Below are 21,345 nucleotides of genomic sequence, written 5' to 3'. Positions count from 1 at the left end.
TAAAAGGTGCTTCCTGAGAGCATACTTGGGCAAGGTCCTGTGCACAGGTCCCATAGGGTCATGAAGGATAGTCAATATCAGGAGATTCACTTAAGGAAACATTGAAAACCTGTAGAAAAGACCTCTCTGATGGCTTCTGCATTATTTGGATTACTCAAAGAAAAGACACTGGCAATGAAAGTTAAAATAGGTATTTTATTGAGAAACTTGCTCTGTCAGTGAGCAAGTGAAAGTTACAAATATTTTTATTTAATAAAATTAGCATATCCTTAATTCTAAAAACATCTCTTAAAAACTTCCATTATCTGAAACTGCAGATCTTTCTGAGTCAGGGTTTTCTTTTCGTGCTTCCATGGAAAAAGATGCTTCCAATTCCCTTCATGCAAATAACATGTGTAATATGACTTGTTCACAAGCAAAACAAATTCCCCACTTGAGTTTGTGTTGCTTGCATGCATATGAATTAGTATCTTTATTGCTATAACTATAAAAGTCTCCTGGTACAGCAGTGAGGCTTTATGCTTACTCCTGAGCATTCTGAAAGTTATTATGTGGTCATTTAAAAAAAAAGTTATGTAGCAAGACAGTTCTGCTGAAAACCCCATTCCCTTATTAAACTTAAAATTGGTATAGATTAATACTACACATTAATGTGTAATTTACTTGTTAAATACCGTTGGCTTCCATGCAAGGTTTGGTTTTTTTTGTTGTTGTTACATTTTGTTGCATTAAAAGGGAAGTGATTTAACCCTATAAATTATTTTCTAGATGGCTTTTACATATGACAATAAAAGTATGAGACAAATAAATATTTGAAACAGTTTTAAATAAGTTAAACCAGTACTGACACCTAACAATTAAGTAGAGGTTCAAAGGTCATGCGAATAAGATGTCTCAATTTAATTGACTGAAGGTAAAGCTTATCTGAGGGCAACATTTTTTAAACGTATAAATTTTTATACATGGACATTTAAAACTAAATTGTATATGTAACAGTAGGATGTTAGGTTAGAGTTTTAAAATCTTAACTTGAATTACATAGTTTCTTTTCTTTTTAACTGCAGGGAAAAGGTATAGGGTATTCTGCTCTGAGAGCTTTGTGCAAACACCAGAAATGACATATCACATGGCAATAATTTTGTTGGTAAATTTAAATGCATCTGCTCAAATTATTATTTTTAGTAAAAAAGTTAAAGATTATACTTCTGTTGATGGATTTTAGAGATAATATTTATGGAGGTTTTTATTCCCCTCCTAATGTCACAGATTATTATTTTGGATAGCAAAGCAAAAGAAGATGAACCTTAAAAAAAAAAGTACTTCTAGTTTTTAATGAGTACTATTTGTCAAGGAAAGGGGGAAAATAGAATAAGAAGGCCTCTCATTACAATCATTAAACGTCTTTTTTTAGGAAATGCTATCAAGAAGTGCAAAGTGGTCATAATTTAAGGACCATATCCCTCCAGCAGCACACCTGCCAAATTTGGCAGTTTAAAAGAATAATAAATTGGATGTTGATTTTGAAATTACAGCACACAATTGGAGGAAGCAATGTTTTAAAATGTTGACATAATTATAGTAATTACTATATTCATTATCAGAACTTCAAATTTTGATTTGGTTCTCTTTTTTCTAAGTCAGTTTTCTGTGTGTTACACATACACGTAAAATCACAGAATATTAGCATGGAGTGGGAACATGTCAAATTTTACAGAAGAGGCAACTGAGGCTCAGAAAGGTGGTGATTTGCCAAAGGTCCCACAGCTAATAAGTAACAGATCTGAGGCTAGAATATGACTCCATGTGGGCTTGTCACTTTCATAACTTAGGTCTTAGGGGATGGGGATGAATGCTCAATTTCTTTATAACTTTCCTGTTGGGGAATGCCTGCATTAATAGTGGGAGGACTCTGTTTAGGACTCTTTTGAAGAAATCTATAAAACAAGTACTCATCCCGAAATTCATATTCATTGGTGATATGTTGGATGACTCCCCCTTGCACCAGTCTATCTCCATATATCACAGCTTCACCACGGTCAGAGGCAAGGCCAACTTCAATGAGCCAGTTCACCAAGTCACAGCCACAGAAGGTCCCGGCAGAAGTCTTTGCACCACACCTGTATGTCAAAGGAATGATTCACCCATGTGTTCTTTAAATCTGGTATCAGAACTGCATGATGGAAGACAAGCAAGGAAAAACAGGAGACAGGGAAAGACAGCATGATAGTTAAGAGGTGACAAGAATGAAACTATTCTGAATATAAAGGGTTTGTTAAATCACCTAACCCTAGAAAGATCTACCAGAGGAAAACAAAATATGCCAATAATGCTTGTGAAAACAGAAACACTTAAAATAATGACTTAGATAATGTAACTGCATCAACAGAGAAATATTCTTTTTATAGTAGATGGTCTTTTATGATCAGATGAGTTCTGTAGACACCTGACTGTTACATATTTTATAAGTTATATTCTTGGTTAAAATACATAATTGTTTCAGGAACATTAAATAATATTTTTGCAAGCTCTTAAGAAGTGACAATTTTTACTAAGTTATTCATATCAAACTTTAATATTTTCTGCTTATTACAGTGCCCACAAATAGCCTTTCTTCATGTCCTGAGCAAGATAATCTTACTGATATGATAAGAATTTGTTGCCTTATGAAGCAGGGAAAGGCTAAGTGAGATCTGTCTTGCGATAAATAGAAGATTTTTTTCATAGTTGTTACTCTATTCCCCACACTGTACATTTCATCCCTGTGATTCATTTATTTTGCAACTGGGAGTTAATACTTCTTAATCTCCCTCACCTACTTCTTTCTTCCCCTCACCCTTCTCCCCTCTGGCAACCACTTGTTTGTTGTCTGTATCTCTGACTCTTGTTTTGTAATGCTTGTTCATTTGTTTTTTCAGTTTCGACATATAAGTGAAATCAAACAGTATTTATCTTTCTCTGTCTGACTTATTTTACTTTGCATAATGCCCTCCATGTTGTCTATCCATGTTGTCACAATGGCAAGATTTCATTCTTCTTTTGTGGCTGGGTTATATTCTATTGTGTATATATGTATACACTATATATATTCACACACACACAATATCTTCTTTATCAATTCTACTGAGGGACACAAGTGTGTTTGTTGTTTTTTTTTTAATATCTTTGCTATTGTAAATAATACAGCAGTGGACAATGGAGTGCACATTCCTTTTCTAATTAGTGTTTTTAATTTTGGGGGGGTAAATACACAGAAGTGGAATTGTTGGATCATATGGCAGTTCTATTTTTAATTTTTGGAGGAATTTCCATAAGATTCCTCAGATATTTTTAATTTTTTAATTATAAACCTACTTCTTATTTAACATTTGTCTTCCTAATGCAAATGCAGGGGTGCCTCAGGTATGAAAAAATAAACAAGGGGAAAAGAAATGTAAGAAAACCAATTACGTGAATTCTGTTCATTTTTATACAAATATGTGACAGACAACATGAATCTGTCCACAAGCATTAGCCAAGCTGTAAAACCTAAAGTGCTTGACAATAGGAAACAGTGGCTGAAAATAAAGATGAAATGAGAAACAGGTGACAAGAAATTTTAAAACATTTAATCACAAATGAATATAAATTAGCATTTCATATAAAAATTAAAAAGTTAATACACATGAAAAAATTTCTCAAGTACATAAAATATTATTGTAACATCAGTATTTTACTTAGTAATAGGATATGTTAGTTTATGCTTTGCAATGACAAACATCATTTGAACAAAAGCCTGAATGTTACATCCCAAGTCTGAGCCTTCTTCCTGTTTGTTGGTTTTAAATGTATAGCCCTACACCTTCCAATCCGGACACCAACTGATTCATATTTGCTTCTGATGACTGATCAGGCAGCTACAACTACAGTCTAGGAAGTTGTGCAGAGTGACAGAGGATCAGCCACTCTGCAGGACTGGAGCCAGCCTGTGCCTGTTCACCATCTGGGACGGAGGCAGCCTGGCAGCCCTGCAAATGGCAAGAGCTATATGCTTCCTAACAGTCAGCAGTCAGAGTGGGCCTGGTGGAGCTAACACAGAGTTCCCTCTCTTAATTTGAAAAAGAAATTTTAAATGTTTGAAACTATCCATAGATCGTACTTTGAAATCATTGTGTTTGGCCCTTTATGGGTGGGAAACTAATTTTTCTTCATAGCTTACCATTCCCAGAAACTAGGCCAGACCTAATACATAGATTTTGTTATCTAATGCAAACAACCCCCAAGAGCTAGATATTTTAAAGAAGAGGAGAATTAAGGTTTGGAGAGTTGAACTTGCCCAATGTCACACAGCTAGTAATCTCCCACAAAGTGACAGATCCAGGGATTGAGTTCCAGAGTCAGTCTCCACCCAGTGAATCTCCTTTCTACTAGCTGAGTCAGGATACCTTCTGGTTATAATGAAATACAGTGGCATAATATATGTAAATAAATTATCCTGAATGGTAATTTTCATAGCTTTTCAATTTTTCAGTTACAGACATAAAAGTATTTGCTTCTTTATATCATGTTCTGTTCTTTTCCTGTTTTTCGACAACCAAATATATTGGCACTAGAACATTTGTTTATTCTTTCCTGCTGTATACACCATGCCTGAGGATTAGAAGAATAAATATGATGTCAAAGACTAAAGATTAGGACTTGAGGTGAAAAAATAAGCAGCAGAATTAATTAAAAGACAGAAATTTCACTTTACTTTCTTGATAATATCATTAGTAATATGAAATAGCATATTACTAGCATATCCTTAGGAGAGAGGGAATATAAAATCACTTCTAAATACAATGTATCTCAAAGTTTCGTGAGAGATATTAATGGCCAGCATGAACTGAATGTTAATATTCTGCTATATTTTGGTTCATTCTAAAGTTTTCATATTTTATATGGAAATCTTAAGTTATATGGCATTTAAAAATGTAAAAATTAAAGTTATATGGCTTTTATACATGCTGTTTTTTAAACTATAAACTGACCTATAGCTATTTTAACTTTTATGTGTATATGTGTTATTGAAAATAACAAAGTCAGTTACAAGCATGTTAGTTAGCCTATCACAAACCAAAATTAATCATCTAAAATATAATTATCTAGAACCTGTACTTACCTTCTTTCCTTCACAATGTTTTGGATACAGAGGTCACGGTGATAATGGATAAATTGTTGACAGGTCATTTTTATTTCCTCAGGAACAGAAGAATCCTTGTTTTCTGCTGTTTCTTTACTGTTCCATAGGAATTCAAGTCTGAAAACCAAAAATTTTAGGATGAAAGTTTTTAGGAAAGAAAAGCCCTGAGAGAGCTCCTTCTTGCTTATCACCCCGTCAATATGGCTGTTCCAAAGCTATCATTCACCACAGCTGTCATCTACAACACCCAGACATCCTTAGTCTCTGAAGCAGGAATATATTTAACCTGCATTCAGTTTCCTGTACAGAGCAGGCTGGGAGAGAACACTTGAACATTTTATAAACCTTCTAGACATGTTTGAACTATTTCAGGATATACCAAAAAATGAAGTTCCTTATTCTATAGTTTTAAAATGCAAAAATAATATACAGCAATCAAGCATTTTAATTTCCCAGTGTCAGTACCAGGGAGACAAATACTGGGATATAGAGTAAAGATCAATTCTGTTTTGCCAACCCAGACAGCAGATCTGTTGACTCTTTTAAATGATCAACATTATGAAGCTAATAACTAAGTGCAGTGACTTTCCTATTACACCTTTCTTCTTTCATCAAAGGATTGTGACCAGCCCTGGCAACTATATTTCAATAATGATGATGGAAAAAAGGAGAAGAAAGAACAGGGACCATTTAGTGGGCAATTTTTTATATAGTCTATAAGATAAATTCCACTAGCACTTCTAGTTTCTACTAATTTTGACTTTGAAAACAAAGTACAAGAATTCTCCCCCCAAACCCACTTCTTCCTCCTACCACCAAGGTGAAATGTTCCTACTTCATTATTTTTCACAAAGAAATTCCTGACCTGAATTCAAAGAAACTCTTCCCCAAGCCAGTTTTTAAAAAATGAAATTTAAAAAGAAGAAAACTTGAGTTTTCTATAAATTGTCAGTGTGACAGAAAAATCCTGTTGTCAAAGGAGAAAGACAACCAAATATAGACCTTTGGGGGCATACTGCCTCTTATTTCCATTTGTTAATACATTTTCAAGTTTCATTTTATTTTATATAGTTAATGGCATAGACAGAAGTCAGTTTTCATCAATTCCTATTAAAATGTAAATTACAATGTTGGATTATTGACAGCTCTTCTGACATTTTCTCTGCAGTTATATATAACAAATATGTGAATCAACAGAAAACCTTTCTATGGTGCTTAGGTTAACCATTCTGTAGTCTCCTAGCAGTTTCTAAAGGCTTAAAAATATAAGTATCTTAATAGAATGGCTTTGTCATTACCTTTACAGTTATAGCTTTATTTCAAAACTAAAATTACCTTCTTTTGAAAGGTAGGATGATTAAATGTTTGTCCAGTCCAAAGATGCCAAAGGAAATAAACCCCTACGGAAGAAAAAAAAGGTTATTATTTTATGAGCTCTACAATAAAAGTTTAAGACAGAAATGAAAAAATTCAGTGCTTGGGGAAGTAAACCTCTGGTGATTACAGCAACATTTTAAATAGAACACACAGGCAGACTCTCTATAAAGTTAAGTGCCTGATGGCAGGTACAGTTGATCCTCTGTATCCACAGGTTCTGCATCTATGGATTCTACCCACTGTGGGTCAAAAATATATGGGAAAAAAGTTCCACAAAGTTCCAGAGAGCAAAAGTTGAATTTGCTGTGTACTGACAACTATTTACAAAGCAATTACATTGTATTAGGTGTTATAAGTAACTTAGAGATGATTTAAGGTAAATGGGAGTCCATTTCCCTAACCTAGTCAACCTCCAAACCCTAGAGGCTCTCCTACCCCAGTTGAATTCCTCTGAAAACATTCATTCAGTAGGGGCTACAATTTTGTTCCACCTCATCTGCTGGACCAAATCTGGAGGGTGAACCTCTGAGCTAGGTAGCCCAGGGGATTGTCCCCAGGTGGCGGGAGCAGGGGAGAGAAAATGATAGCCATTTTTTCATTATTTTGTATAGTATTTATTGATTCAGGAAACAAACACAAAATTCTGAATAAAATGACTTGGAAACTGCCAGAAAAAAAATAAAGTAAATGGGAGGATGTACATAGGTTATGTGCAAATACTACGCCATTTTATATAAGGGACTTGAACATCCATGGATTTTGGTACCTAAGGGTGTGTCCTGGTGCCAATCCCCCTTGGATACTGAGAGATGGTTTTATGGTACTTGGCTGCCTCTTCCCAATCATCTTTCCTGCTAATTATGATGGGTGATATGAGTGCTGAGCAACCACACTAGCAAGCTAGCTTACTGGAGAAAAATGAAAACATTTAAGGGCTATGTATCTTTTTTCCCCCTTTCTAAAAAGAAAGCAAAGTATCTCCCATTACGCTTAAGTACTTCTTTATTATTTTTCTGTTAAAACTTCAGAGACAATAGAATTAACAAGTGCTATAGTGTCTGATTAAAATGAAGTAACTGAACAAAATTTATGTGAAATGAAATTGGCTACTGCTTAGGGAAAGAGTTTGAAGAATTTGGGCATAATGAGGCAAACTAGCACCAGATATTAGCCACACAGCAAGACGATCAGGACTGCCTGGGAGGATGGGAGGCTGGGAACTGCCATCTGTCAGGCACAGCAGGGTAAGGATGTTAGTGCAGGTTGGCGTGGGTGAGATGAAGAATGCAGTGACATGAAGAATCTGTCTTCACTTCATATTATAAACTACCAGAAAGGAATGATCTTACTACCACATCTCCCCAAGAGGAAAATGGAATGGGAGCAGGTTTTATATCTCTCTCCCTTCTTTGAAGCACTTCAGCCATAAGCTGTGGGGGCCGTATTTCAAACGCAACATTCCTGGCATTAGCTTCTGTTTGTGAAGCTCTGGGAGTCCCAGTCCTGGAATGGCTCAGCTTGGAGTGGGCTTTCTGAATGCAAGATACTGAGTAAGACTATGATTTTTCAACCTAGTATTTTATAGTTCAGATTGTAAACAGTATCACAAAGTGAGGTGGACATCAAGGAGTCCTTAGCATGCTCATGTCTGTCTATAATTAATGGATAGGTCACTCTTCTGTCTAAATATACATGTTATATACTAATACATGTTAACTAAGTCATATGGCCAATTATTCCAGGTTTAATAAGCAAACCCAGTGATTTCAAGTACTGCATTTTTTCAACCTGATACTTAATCTGGGGACTAATATTCTCTAATTAAAAAGTAAGGTACTGAAGTGGAATAAAAATTTCTAATTTTCACATAAAAATATTTTCCCAGTATACAAAATGTCATTTATTCTTTTTAAAATATTTACTTATTTATTTATATTTGGCTGCTCTGGGTCCTCTTTGCTACGCAGAGGCTTTCTCTAGCTGTGGTGAGCGGGGGCTACTCTGTAGTTGCGGTTCTAGGGCTTCTCATTGCAGGGTTTCTCTTCTTGCAGAGCCCAAGCTCTAGGGCATGTGGGCTTAGCTGCCCTGATGTATGTGGGATCTTCCCGGACCAGTGATCAAACCTGTGTCCCCTGCACTGGCAGGCGTATTCTCAATCACGGAACCACCAAGGACACCTACATTTATTCCTAAATCTTCAATGGAATTTTAATTTCTAATTTTTAAACTGGGGGGGTAAGAGTCTACTTCGCAGATATTATTGTGATGTTTAAATGAAATAATTAATGTAAAATGCTTAAAATGTTTGGCATATGGTAGACTCTGAAGGAATCATATCTACTATCCTTTGTCAAATTTTATTTATATGCCACGTGATTTTTTTAAAAAGATATAAGTACCTATAGTTCAAGAAATACCAAAATGTAAATGAAATGTTGTTCATTTAAATAAGTGACTAAGCTAAAGGCTCAGAGAAGTTAAGTCATTTTCCCAAAGTAACTTATTAAGGCTACAATGAAGTTTAAAAAGAACTTGGAACATCTTGTCCCTGCTTAAATTATCATCCTTTATCTCAAAACCAAAGCAAAAAACTATTTAGTATTTCTGACTGAAACACTCAGTGTGCATTTTGATGACTTTAACCAATATAATAATTCATTTCTACTAGGAGATAGGCAGCAGCTGTCAGCTGTCACGCATACCAGCAGCTGGCAAACAAACTAAACCCTTTTGATTTAGAAGAAAACAACAACATCCGTACCACCACCTCCCAATCAAACCATCCAGCAAAACAGAAACTCCTCAAAGTTCTCAGTAAATAAATACCTGGCCAAAGTTAAACACAGCACAGAAAAACTGTAACTCAACATATAGTCTCCCAGGCTCTTGGTTGAATAGCCACCATAAACAACTGGAAAGATTCTGTAAAGGAAGGGGAAAATAGGACTTTAAAATGAAGCAAGCTGATCGTTTCTCTCTATCCAGAACATAGTACAATAATTTATCTACTTAATAATTAGGAAGAAAAGGACTAAAGGGAAAAACACCAAGAGAATACAGAGGCTTTGTCTTTCAAACAAGAGGTTTAAACCTCTCTTCTTGACAGATGTCATTCAAACAGCATCTATTCTGATCAGATTTGAAGAAAGAAGACATGAGCCACAATACAGAAGCTTACATAATACATCAGGACTTCAACTAGCCTAAGACAGGTCTGATTTTAAAATTAGTTTTACACAGTGAAAACAATCACATCACCGAGCAGCAATTCTTGGCAGCATTTCTTCATTTTTGATTTTTGTTCTTAAACAGCAGCTAAAATGGTGCTGGCTGATATGATTCTATGTAGTGAGCACTGCAGTGTGAAAAGTGTAAGAGAGTTTCTTTATAGGTTATATGGTCCATTGCCTATCACTAGGCTAGTTACACTTGAACTATCACGAAGAATTATATAATAACTAGTAATTCACAAAAGAAGACTTAGAACTAATTTTTAAAAATGCTTTGATAATCAAAGAAATGCATTTAAAAATGAAATGCTATATTTCACTTATAAAATTATCAAGTAAAAAATTTATAATAGTCAATGCTGGTGAGAGTACTTAACAAACCTATACTACTTCTTTGGAAAACAACTTAGTAGAATGCATCCAGACACAAAAATATTTATACTATTTAATCCAGGTTTTCCAACTTTTGAGAATCTATGATAAGGAAATATACTGCATGGAGATGTTTATTAGAGAATTCTAAAAAACTAGGAACAATCCATAAGAAAATGATTGAGTGAACTGTAATGCATATCCTCTATAGTTTATTGAGGAGCTATTTAAAGTGACAATTAGAACACTTTTGCAGCAACATGAAAATGCTTGACATAAGTCACAAAGCAGGACATAAATCTATATGTATTATTAGAACCATGAAAAGAATATTTAAAAAGAGAAGGTAGTAGTATGATGGATATTTTCCCTCTTTTCTCTATGGTATCCATTGTATGAAGTGCTTGTATTATTTTCATAATGTAAAATTATTTTTAAAAGTTTATTTATCTGAGGACTTTCTTCTGAGAGACCATGTAGACATTTATCTACTGAAGTCAGTCAAGAAATAACTTAGGACTAAGTATCCCTATATACATCACGGAGTTAACTGGTTTACCCCAAATTCTAGGTTCAGAGCATAGGATGAGTAAATATTCAAAGCAAAATGAGTTACTGAAGCACTTAAGCAACAGAGTAATGTGAATTACTTTTTCTTCTTCCTCCCAAAACATTAGCTCATGATTAGGAGATGCTCGTGCTGTGACTCCCCTGGGAAGGAGCAACCAAGTTTCTCCCAGATGCCTGGAAAAAACTTTTGTCAAACATTTAAAGAAATGGCTCCCAAACAAAATCAAAAAAACATTTACAGCAAACAGGCCAATAATGAGAAGTAAACACAGCAACACATGTCGAGTCAGTTGCTGGTCTCCACTGTGTAGATACTGCTCCTCTTCCTGGGCTAATATGCAGCTCTGGGAGTTACAGCGGCTCACACAATGTTCATCTATAAAACAGTAAGCACAACAATTTGTAATCAGAGCTTTTTATTTGAATGCATTTTAAATTCATAATGACTTCCTAAGCAAACCACTACATATGCACATTCTCAGCTCGGAATCAGTATATTATTTTAGATGAAATCTAAAAAGGCTCCTTCATGTTGTTTTAGGAGAGTTCTACTTGTAGAGTGTTTTTATCCAAAAAATACAAGTATATGCAATAGTTCCCTTCTACATTATTCAACAGTGTAACACACACACATGCACACACAAATTTTTAAGGCTAATTTAATAACAAGTTTCTCCTGTTATATAAATCTACCTCTTGGTATGAATATCCTATATTGGCTAACAGCAAAGCAAATTTACCACTTGCCTTTCATTAAAGACTTTAGCATTTGCTTAGAAAAGACCTTTAAGGAACCAAGTAAAAAATATTATACACTTTGTTCTGTTTGCATATGGAAGCAAGTCCAAATCATAAGCATGACTTTTCTTTGGCAGAAAAGAGAAGTGAGAAGCCTTTCACAAGAAACCTTTATTCTCCTACCTCAGCTCCACGCTATCAATGGCATCAAAAGTAGAAGAAAACATTTTTACAAAACAGATGCTAGTCTAACATATAGTCTTATTACAAAAAGTCAGGGCTTAAAAAACACAATTTTACAGCTCTTACCTTCAAGCTTACAAAATTTGTATTTCCTAAAGCCTCTTTTTAGAAAAGAACATATACAAGCATTAAACATGGTATGATATAATAGCTAATGGCATGGATGAAAGTTCACACACAAAAAAAGGTTAAAAGCAAAAAGAAAGTAGGTTGCCAAACTGTTTATGTACTTAGGAGTATATCTACCTAAAGAAACAAAAGACCTATACATAGAAAACTATAAAACACTGATGAAAGCAATCAAAGAGGACACAAACAGATGGAAAAATATACCGTGTTCATGGATTGGAAGAATCAATATTGTGAAAATGGCTATACTACCCAAAGCAATCTATAGATTCAATGCAATACCAATCAAGCTACCAACGGTATTTTTCACAGAACTAGAACAAATAATTTCACAGTTTGTATGGAAATACAAAAAACCCCGAATAGCCAAAGTAATCTTGAGAAAGAAGAATGGAACTGGAGGAATCAACCTGCCTGACTTCTACTACAAAGCCACAGTCATCAAGACAGTACGGTACTGGCACAAAGACAGAAATACAGATCAATGGAACAGAATAGAAAGCCCAGAGATAAATTCATGAACCTATGGACACCTTATCTTCAACAAAGGAGGCAAGAATATACAGTGGAAAAAAGACAACCTCTTTAACAAGTGGTGCTGGGAAAACTGGTCGACCACTTGTAAAAGAATGAAACTAGAACACTTTCTAATACCATACACAAAAATAAACTCAAAATGGATTAAAGATCTAAATGTAAGACCAGAAACTATAAAACTCCTAGAGGAGAACATAGGCAAAACACTCTCTGACATAAATAACAGCAGGATCCTCTATGACCCACCTCCCAGAATATTGGACATAAAAGCAAAAATAAACAAATGGGACCTAATGAAACTTAAAAGCTTTTGCACTACAAAGGAAACTATAAGTAAGGTGAAAAGACAGCCCTCAGATTGGGAGAAAATGATAGCAAACGAAGCAACAGACAAAGGATTAATCTCAAAAATATACAAGCAACTCCTGCAGCTCAATTCCAGAAAAATAAAGGACCCAATCAAAAAATGGGCCAAAGAACTAAACAGACATTTCTCCAAAGAAGACATACAGATGGCTAACAAACACATGAAAAGATGCTCAACATCACTCATTATCAGAGAAATGCAAATCAAAACCACAATGAGGTACCATTACATGCCAGTCAGAATGGCTGCTATCCAAAAGTCTACAAGCAATAAGTGCTGGAGAGAGTGTGGAGAAAAGGGAACCCTCTTACACTGTTGGTGGGAATGCAAACTAGTACAGCTGCTATGGAGAACAATGTGGAGATTTCTTAAAAAACTGGAAATAGAACTGCCATATGACCCAGCAATCCCACTCCTGGGCATAATCACCGAGGAAACCAGATCTGAAAGAGACACGTGCACCCCAGTGTTCATCGCAGCACTGTTTATAATAGCTAGGACATGGAAGCAACCTAGATGCCCATCAGCAGACGAATGGATAAGGAAGCTGTGGTACATATACACCATGGAATATTACTCAGCCATTAAAAAGAATTCATTTGAATCAGTTCTAATGAGATGGATGAAACTGGAGCCCATTATACAGAGTGAAGTGAGCCAGAAAGATAAAGACCAATACAGTATACTAACGCATATATATAGAATTTAGAAAGATGGTAACGATAACCCTATATGCAAAACAGAAAAAGAGGCACAGATGTACAGAACAGACTTTTGGACTCTGTGGGAGAAGGCGAAGGTGGGATGTTTCGAGAGAACAGGACTGAAACATGTATATTATCTATGGTGAAACAGATCACCAGCCCAGGTTGGATGCATGAGACAAGTGCTTGGGGCTGGTGCACTGGGAAGACCCAGAGGGATCGGGTGGAGAGGGAGGTGGGACCGGGGATTGGGATGGGGAATACATGTAAATCCATGGCTGATTCATGTCAATGTATGGCAAAAACCACCACAATATTGTAAAGTAATTAGCCTCCAACTAATAAAAATAAATGGAAAAAAAAAAGCAAAAAGAAAGTAGGTTGCCAAACTGTTTATGTAGTATGATCCTGTTTTATAACAATTTTTTGTGTATATCTTGGTGTAGAAAAATTCTAGCCGTGTATATAATAAACTTGGTCTTAAAATATTATGTACAAATATTATAAAAATGCATAAAATCCATTTTACTATCTTTTATCTGCATTTTTACATATTGCAATATTTATTTTCATAAAATATGATCAGAAAATCTAAGAAGCTCCTATATTTAGAAGGTTTTTTCAGGAATCAGCATATTAATGGAAAAATGACATAAGCAAATTGTAATGGGATTCTGGGGGAAAAAAACCCATCTGGGGTTGATGAATCAAATCACATGTTGAATTTGTCAATGGACTTTACTATTAGGTATATTGTGTAGGAAGGAAAAAATAAGGAGTAAAGCCTTGGGAATTCTGATGTAAAGAAATATTAGCATTAGAAAAGGGGCACACAAATAAAACTTGAAACACCTGTAACTGGATACCAAGAGAGGTTTCCTGCTGAATGTAAGTGAAGGCTCAATATCTGCCCAAACAATAACTACAACAATTGCTGCTGCTACTATGCTTATTTTAAGATTTTATTTATTTATTTTTGGCCACACTGCACAGCTTGTGGGATCTTCCCTGACCAGGGATTGAACCTGGGCCACCATAGTGAATGGCTAGAATTCTAACCACTAGGTCACCAGGAAAGTCCCTGCTTCCATGTTTAATCAGCATTTAGTTTGTACATTACTCACTGTGCCAAGTGATTAGCATGCATCATTTCTTATAATATTCACAATATTTTTAAAATATAAAAACATTTGGCATCAAAACAGCTGACATGCTCCATCATAAAGAGGACCTTTTGGGGTTTCTCTTTCTACTTTGATTTTTAAAAATAGGCATAATTGACTGAAGGTACATTGCAATTTACATATATTCAGTTGTTTTAAATAATTTGAAATTCAGACCAGAAATGTGATTCAGTCTGTTAGTCTATACGTCAAAAGGTTATTACTTTTAAAGATTTTTATTATTTTATAAGAAAGGGCATATTTTAAATCACATGGATTCAAAATGTAATTAAACACTAACTAACTAGTCCTGGCCCTGGGGGAATGGAGTGGGGAAAAGTCTCAGCTTCTAAAATGAGATGCCAAAGAGAAAATAATAATCCTTAGGGCAAACTTCTTGGAATTATTACTTGGGTTAAATTTACTGGAGAATTTCCATGCAAATAAAAAAAATAATGAATACTCCATCTATGCACAATTATTGTACTATTTGCACTTTCTTCCATCTTATGAGAATATTCTCAAACAGTGTAGCTTCTATAGAAATTCTATGTAGAGTTCTTTTAAGGCATAAGATTAAAAAATCTTTTGTTCCTTAGGCTCGTCCTCATAGCCTAGAGGCACTTACTTTTCTCAAATGAAGGAGTCACAGACCCACTGGTGGTTATGTCTGCTACTGGTTCCATGGATGGGCAGCGTAATTCACCATTTTCCATAGAGCAGGAGCAGCAACCTATATAGATAAAATATAGGTTATGACGGGAGAGTCCAATCACAAAAAAATGGACAATGTAGAGAGATGCCAAATAAAACAAAACACCCCCGCCCAAAAAAAAAAAAACAAATCCCCAGATTCATTTATATACACACAGGAATTTTCCATACAGCCTCAATGTATGGGTATCTATCAAAAAGTACTTAAATGTGCTTATATAGAAATTAACATTTAAGGAGTGTCAGACAAAGGATCAGCCCCTTACATATTGTCGCCTCTTTGTATAAGACAAAGAAAATGTTTTTGTTTGTTCTCCAGCTGCTATCTTTTTTGGAACACCAGGGAAGTCCCATAATAAGTTTTTTTTTAAGGAAAATGTTTTTATCCATGCTATGTTATTAGTTTCCACTGTGTTTTGGGAAATAAGAATTTGACCACTTTCCTAAAATATAGCTTTGATTTCACTACTCCTTGGATGAATTCTAGTTTGACACAGAATTCATCCAAACCCTCTTTTCTTCTAAGTTTAGCTCAAAACTCAACTTCTCTCAAGAACATGTCTCCTACCAGTTTAGAAGATGCAGTAAAAGCAATTGGATTCTTTTTTATTTTTAGATATATACTGCTGAAACTCTCTTGCTGGTTTTTAGGTAGATTGGTTTATGGAAGTCACACTGAGACACCTACTATAGAGCTGTAATTTTACTTTGTATAGTCAGAGAACTGCATAGTGTCCTTTAAAACATTATACACATACATGGACACGGTGCTCCTTGATATGGGTTATAATAGAATAACTTCAGTGATAAACTGTATTAATGTACTAAAAAGGCATAATTCATAGGCTGAAACTTTCATTGATATATGCTCTAATTTTTCAGTAGTGTCATTAAAAATAAAGGTTTCAAAGTATAAAAACTATCATCTATAATAAAACTACTACAGATGTCTTTCTAAATTTAAGATAATGATGCCACAGAATAATTGAAAAGAAAACACAGAAATCATCTGGCCCTGCCTCTTATCTTCAGAAACTTGAAGGCTTAAATCCACTAAGATAAATTGTTAAGAAAACAGATATATAAAGCCAGCCCATTCCAAGGACATATGTGTAGGGAACAAATACATATAGCAGTTTTTCCCTTCAAACATGTGTGTATGTTTGTTTGTTGCTCAGTAATACACCACACTTATTTATTATCTTTTCATTCTACCCTTTGACCTCCTTCATCCATTTCTCCTACCCTCTACTCCTCACCTCTGGCAACTACCAGTCTTGTTCTCAGTATCTATGAGCTTTCCCCCCCACAAAGATTCCACATATAAGAGAGATGATATGGCCTTCTCTTTTATTAACTTAACCTTTGATCTCATATTAAAGTAGGTTAATTTTCCTTTCAATTATAATTCCACACTTATAAGCAAGTCATGTGTCTCTGACAAATATGTAGCAAGGGGCAGAGGGGAGTGAACTATTTCAGATTACTGAGATTTGGGGAGGCCATGCTGGACATCTAATGTACTATGTATTAATACGATTAGCAAAGCAGAAGAGAGCAGACTTTAGGGAAGGAAAATAACCAGACAGGTTTAAAAACCTTTTTCCTGGGAACATGGGTGAATAGGCAAATAAGCAATAACTCTGCCAAAGCAGTTTTCAGGGGAGCTTCAGAAAATCACGTCATATCTTATCAACCCATCCATCTATCCATTCATTTAACAAATATTACTAAACATATATAGGAAACCTGATACCATGCTAGGTGCTGAGGCTACAATGGTGGGCAAGTCAGTCACAGCACTTATGGTCTAGTGGATTATACTGATAATTTAAAAAGCAATTATAAAGCAGTGAGATAAGAGGCGAGAGAGGTATAAACATTACAAAAGGTTTTCTATTGAGATAAGCCATAACTGTCTTCTGATTCTCTATTTATTTATATAAAAGGTGCCAGCTAGTTATCCTGCTGGAGATGATGATGACAGGGTTTAAAGAATATCTATGATACTGTTTATTTGCTATTTTTAAAGGACAGTAAGGACAGCAGCAAAAGTCTCTGGGCTTAAGACACTTAGTTTAGGACTCTCCGCACATGTTCGCAGGGCTTTGGTGGACAGCTCTAAAACACTTGCAGGAGAAGAAGACGTAGAGAGTGGTGAATGGTCTTTATAACCTGTCTGAAAACATACAGGAGATTGATTTATAGGATAAATGTAAGAGTCCACAAAGAAGGCAAGGAAGGAAAGGATGCTGGGCATGATCAGAAAAGTACTCTAGATGTCAGAAAAGTGGCTTTTAAAATTTTAGTGAACACATACCCATAATCCTTAAATTTCCACTTTCAAAGGGCAAATAGTCAAGAGGACTCAAAAGAATGAAATTCTGATGCTATAATCACAAAGGATCCTACAAAGAAATTAGTGAACACCACCAATAAAATGAACTGAAGGAGGCCTGATTGAAGCAGGGTTAATGTAAATCACTAGTTGGCTAAATACAGCCCTATGTAGTGGGACCCCACAGTCCTGTGTAGCAGGTGTTATCAGCATCAGATACAGAAACCAAGGCACAGGAAACTTGCCTAAGACCAAATAATAAAGTTCAAGAGTCAGACTTGAACCCAGGCAGACTGGTTCCATATCCCTGTTTCTACCTCCCGTCCTATCTACCTCCAGTTTGGGATGATGAAGGATGGAAGGGAGGGAGGCAGACAATATAAGCAGTGAGATTTGTGGTATCTTCTTCCTTTTAAGACAGTTAAAATGTTTTTTCTAAACCTTTTCTCTTTCTTCTCTACTTATCGCTATTTACAACTAATAGTTTTAAGATCAGGCACCTCTCTACTCTACAAACTCTAAACAAAACAGAGACCATCATTTATACTTCCCACCACAACAGTCTATGTCTATGAAATCTCTGCATGCACCAATGAATCCAAAATGCAAACTCTATTGCTGAATTCCCTTCATGAATTGAGGCAAACCCCATAACAACTGTTAACACATTAAAAAAGTCACCGGTTAGGGTCATATTTTCACATAGGGACATATGTTCACTATAAATAAATATTTTAGGCTTTGCAGTCCATTGGGTATCTGTTGAATGACTCAACTCTGCCAGTACAGCATGAAAGCATCCATAGACAATACAGAAGTAAATGAGCATGTCTGTGTTTCAATAACATGTAATAGACACAAATTTAAATTTCATATAACTTTCAAGTGTCATAAAATGTTTGTCTTTTAAAATTTTTTCTTCAACCCTTTAAAAACATAAAAGTTATTCTTAGGTTTGGGGCCATACATAAACAGGTGGCAGACTGCAGTTTGCCAACTCCTAACATTTACAATTAATCCTGCTTCAATTAAGCCTCTTTAGTTCATTTTATTGATGGTGCTTGCTTGATGCATTGTTGTTAACAAACATAGATGTTTAGTTTCCTAGAAAGAGCTTTCCCGCAGTCGTTAATTCATCTCTAAACTCTCAGCCCCAAAGATGTCTGAGGATTAGACTTATTCTCACAAAAGATTATCCTCATAAAAGATTTATAAACAAGAATCTAATAAATGAACTTGTAAGCTCTTTCTATTATTGACTATGATTCAAGTTCCCCATTTTACAAATACCTGTGATATTGAAGATAATTCAAGGAAGTTCCCTTAAACAAAACATTTAGAGTACATGCTATACAGGCATATAAAAGTTTCTCTATATTTAAGGATCATACTTGTTTCTGGGACAGAACTTGTAAAAGACTCAGGTTCATTCATTGGCGCAGGACTGTCCTCGAAAGCCGTGTTTCCTGGCTCTGCTGCTTTGTGGTCCTGAGACTGGTCGAAACCTTCATAGCGTCCCGCTTGGGAGGTGCGGTTCATACACATGAGTGATATGCCAGCTATCACAATGCTGCAGAACAGGGTAACTGCTGTGATGATCATCTGTCAACATTGCAAAGAGCTGTTAGGCCACTTCTCACAACCCCAGCTTGATAATCTTAGTAGATGACTTAGGGGCACTTTTTTGGTGGAAAACGCATTATCTCGATAGCTATAAATGCTCTATAACAGTGGTTCTTAAAAAAGAGGAAGAATATGGAAGGAATGTAAAGTACTTACAGAGAAATTAGGGCTTGTCGCTAATCAAATGAGATGTTTAAATGTTCTTTTCATTAAGTATCATGTCGTTGGTTTACTCTACAAGCAATCTAAAGTAAGTGAAAGTGATAGTTGCTCAGTTGTGTTCGACTATTTATGATCCCATGAACTGTAGCCTGCCAGGCTCCTCTGTCCATGAAAGTCTTCCAGCAAGAATACTGGAGTGGGTAGCCATTCTCTTCTCCAGGGGATCTTCCTGACCCTAGGGATCAAACCTGGGTCTCCTGCACTGCAGGGAGATTCTTAACTGTCTGAGCACTTACAGACTTTTTCTTCACATCAGAGTTTTTGTTTGCTGTAATACATAGCTCAAGTGTACTTTAACTAGAGACCTTATTATGGTGATAATATTAAAGTACTTACAGCTAATACTTATAATCTTCAGCTAAAAAAGACATATGTGTTAGTTGCTCAGTTGTGTCTGATTCTTTGTAAGTGCGTGGACTGTAGCCCACCAGGTTCCAATGTCCATGGAATTCTCCAGGCAAAGAATACTGGAGTGGGTTGCCATTCCCTTCTCCAGGGGATCTTTCTGACCCACGGATAGAACCTGAGTCTCCTGCATTGCAGGGAGATTCTTTACTATCTGAGCCACCAGTGAAGCCCCAAAACAGACTTAGGTATGTAAAATCATTTTTGTTTTTTGGTTTTTTTTTTTTCATTTTCTTTTTTATAGACATGCAAAATATTAATCACATTTTGAGGTGTAAGTTAACAAAGTGACATAGGATCACCAGTGTGATATTGGAATAAATTTTCAAAATTAATTTCAATGTAAGTATAGCAAAACACATTAAGCAGCTAAAAAGAGACATTCTCAAGAACAGAACTGTCAATAAACTCTTCTCACCTGCTCTTTTCCATAAAAGAAGGCTGAGTCAATGCTTTCTCCATTATGTTTTCCAGTTATCAAAAGAACACCAACAAGGAGAGCAGGAATCCTACAATAATGAGAGTTTAGAGAGAAAGAGAGAGAGAGAATGAATAGTAACTGTGTATGTGGGACCAGATAAGCAAATAGAAAGCTACCAACTTACCCCCAGCCAGATATTATGATGATTCCAACAGGAATTTGTACCCTTTCTCTCTTTTTCAAAAGAAACAAAGAAATTGCTAGAAGGCCTAAGAATAAGAAATAGAGATTAAAAGATAGGTGATTACTCTCGATGTTGATGGAACTTTAACGAAGCTTATTTCAACAGTAGTCTGTAGTTCTTGCCCTAGAATTTACTCCTTCTAAATAAATGCTTTTCCCAATATTTTGAAGCAAGTTTTCTTAATTCAAAATCATTTTGTTTTCCCTCCTATATTGCCTCTTTACTAAAATCTTCTTGTTTCATACATGAGGATTTTTTCAAAAAGCCCAAATCATTTTGTTCTTTTGACTCATATGTTTGGAATTGAAGTATATTTGCGGAAAAAAAAAAAAAATTTTTTTAACTGGATACAGAACAATTCTAAAAATAAAAACACCCCCGTTCTGCTGTTTCTAAGAAAGTATAGGCAATTCTCACAAAGGTTTGTTTTTGGAAAACTCACCAAGTCTAAATGATGGGCCTTAATATAAACTTAGTACAGAAACAAATGTTTTAAACATTTGGACAGCTGTTTTAAAACAAATATTTCATGAGCTTTCCTTATACTTTATACCCAATTATTTACAGAAGTAACATCTTATTTAATAAATTTTACACAGCTATAGAAGCTTAGAACTTTAGGGTTGGCAGGGACCACTGTCTTAAATTAATGCCTTTATATTATAGCTGTGTAAACAACGGTTTGCCCAAGCCACACAGCCAGCAGAGGGCAGAGCAAGACTAGAAACCCAGTCTTCTGACAGAAGGTTAAGTCCTTCAGCTCTGTTCAGTGTTTCTAAAACTCAAGTCT

General features: G+C 35.4%; 1 protein-coding gene across 2 annotated transcripts in view; it reads right to left on the bottom strand.

The window, feature by feature from the left end:
• Positions 1-175: 175 nt before the first annotated feature.
• GPR155 (G protein-coupled receptor 155) overlaps positions 176-21,345 on the bottom strand; it is a 42,487-nt gene continuing 21,317 nt past the window's right edge. The window contains exons 8-16 of one of the 2 annotated variants that reach the window (XM_061135731.1): positions 20,496-20,580; positions 20,309-20,399; positions 19,032-19,242; positions 15,217-15,321; positions 10,947-11,083; positions 9,362-9,457; positions 6,494-6,558; positions 5,138-5,275; positions 176-2,117 (exon numbers count right to left, since the gene is read on the bottom strand). In XM_061135731.1, coding sequence (XP_060991714.1) covers positions 1,826-2,117; positions 5,138-5,275; positions 6,494-6,558; positions 9,362-9,457; positions 10,947-11,083; positions 15,217-15,321; positions 19,032-19,242; positions 20,309-20,399; positions 20,496-20,580 — 1,220 coding nt within the window. In that variant the 3' untranslated portion in view covers positions 176-1,825. Of the gene's footprint in view, positions 2,118-3,583; positions 4,627-5,137; positions 5,276-6,493; positions 6,559-9,361; positions 9,458-10,946; positions 11,084-15,216; positions 15,322-19,031; positions 19,243-20,308; positions 20,400-20,495; positions 20,581-21,345 lie in introns of those variants that run through there. The other variant, XM_061135732.1, reaches the window with a different exon arrangement.

Source organism: Dama dama, chromosome 33 (assembly GCF_033118175.1).
Source record: "Dama dama isolate Ldn47 chromosome 33, ASM3311817v1, whole genome shotgun sequence".
Taxonomy (NCBI): domain Eukaryota; kingdom Metazoa; phylum Chordata; class Mammalia; order Artiodactyla; family Cervidae; genus Dama; species Dama dama.
The sequence above is the reverse complement of the archived record's forward strand: the minus strand, read 5'-3'. Positions and strand labels throughout refer to the sequence as shown.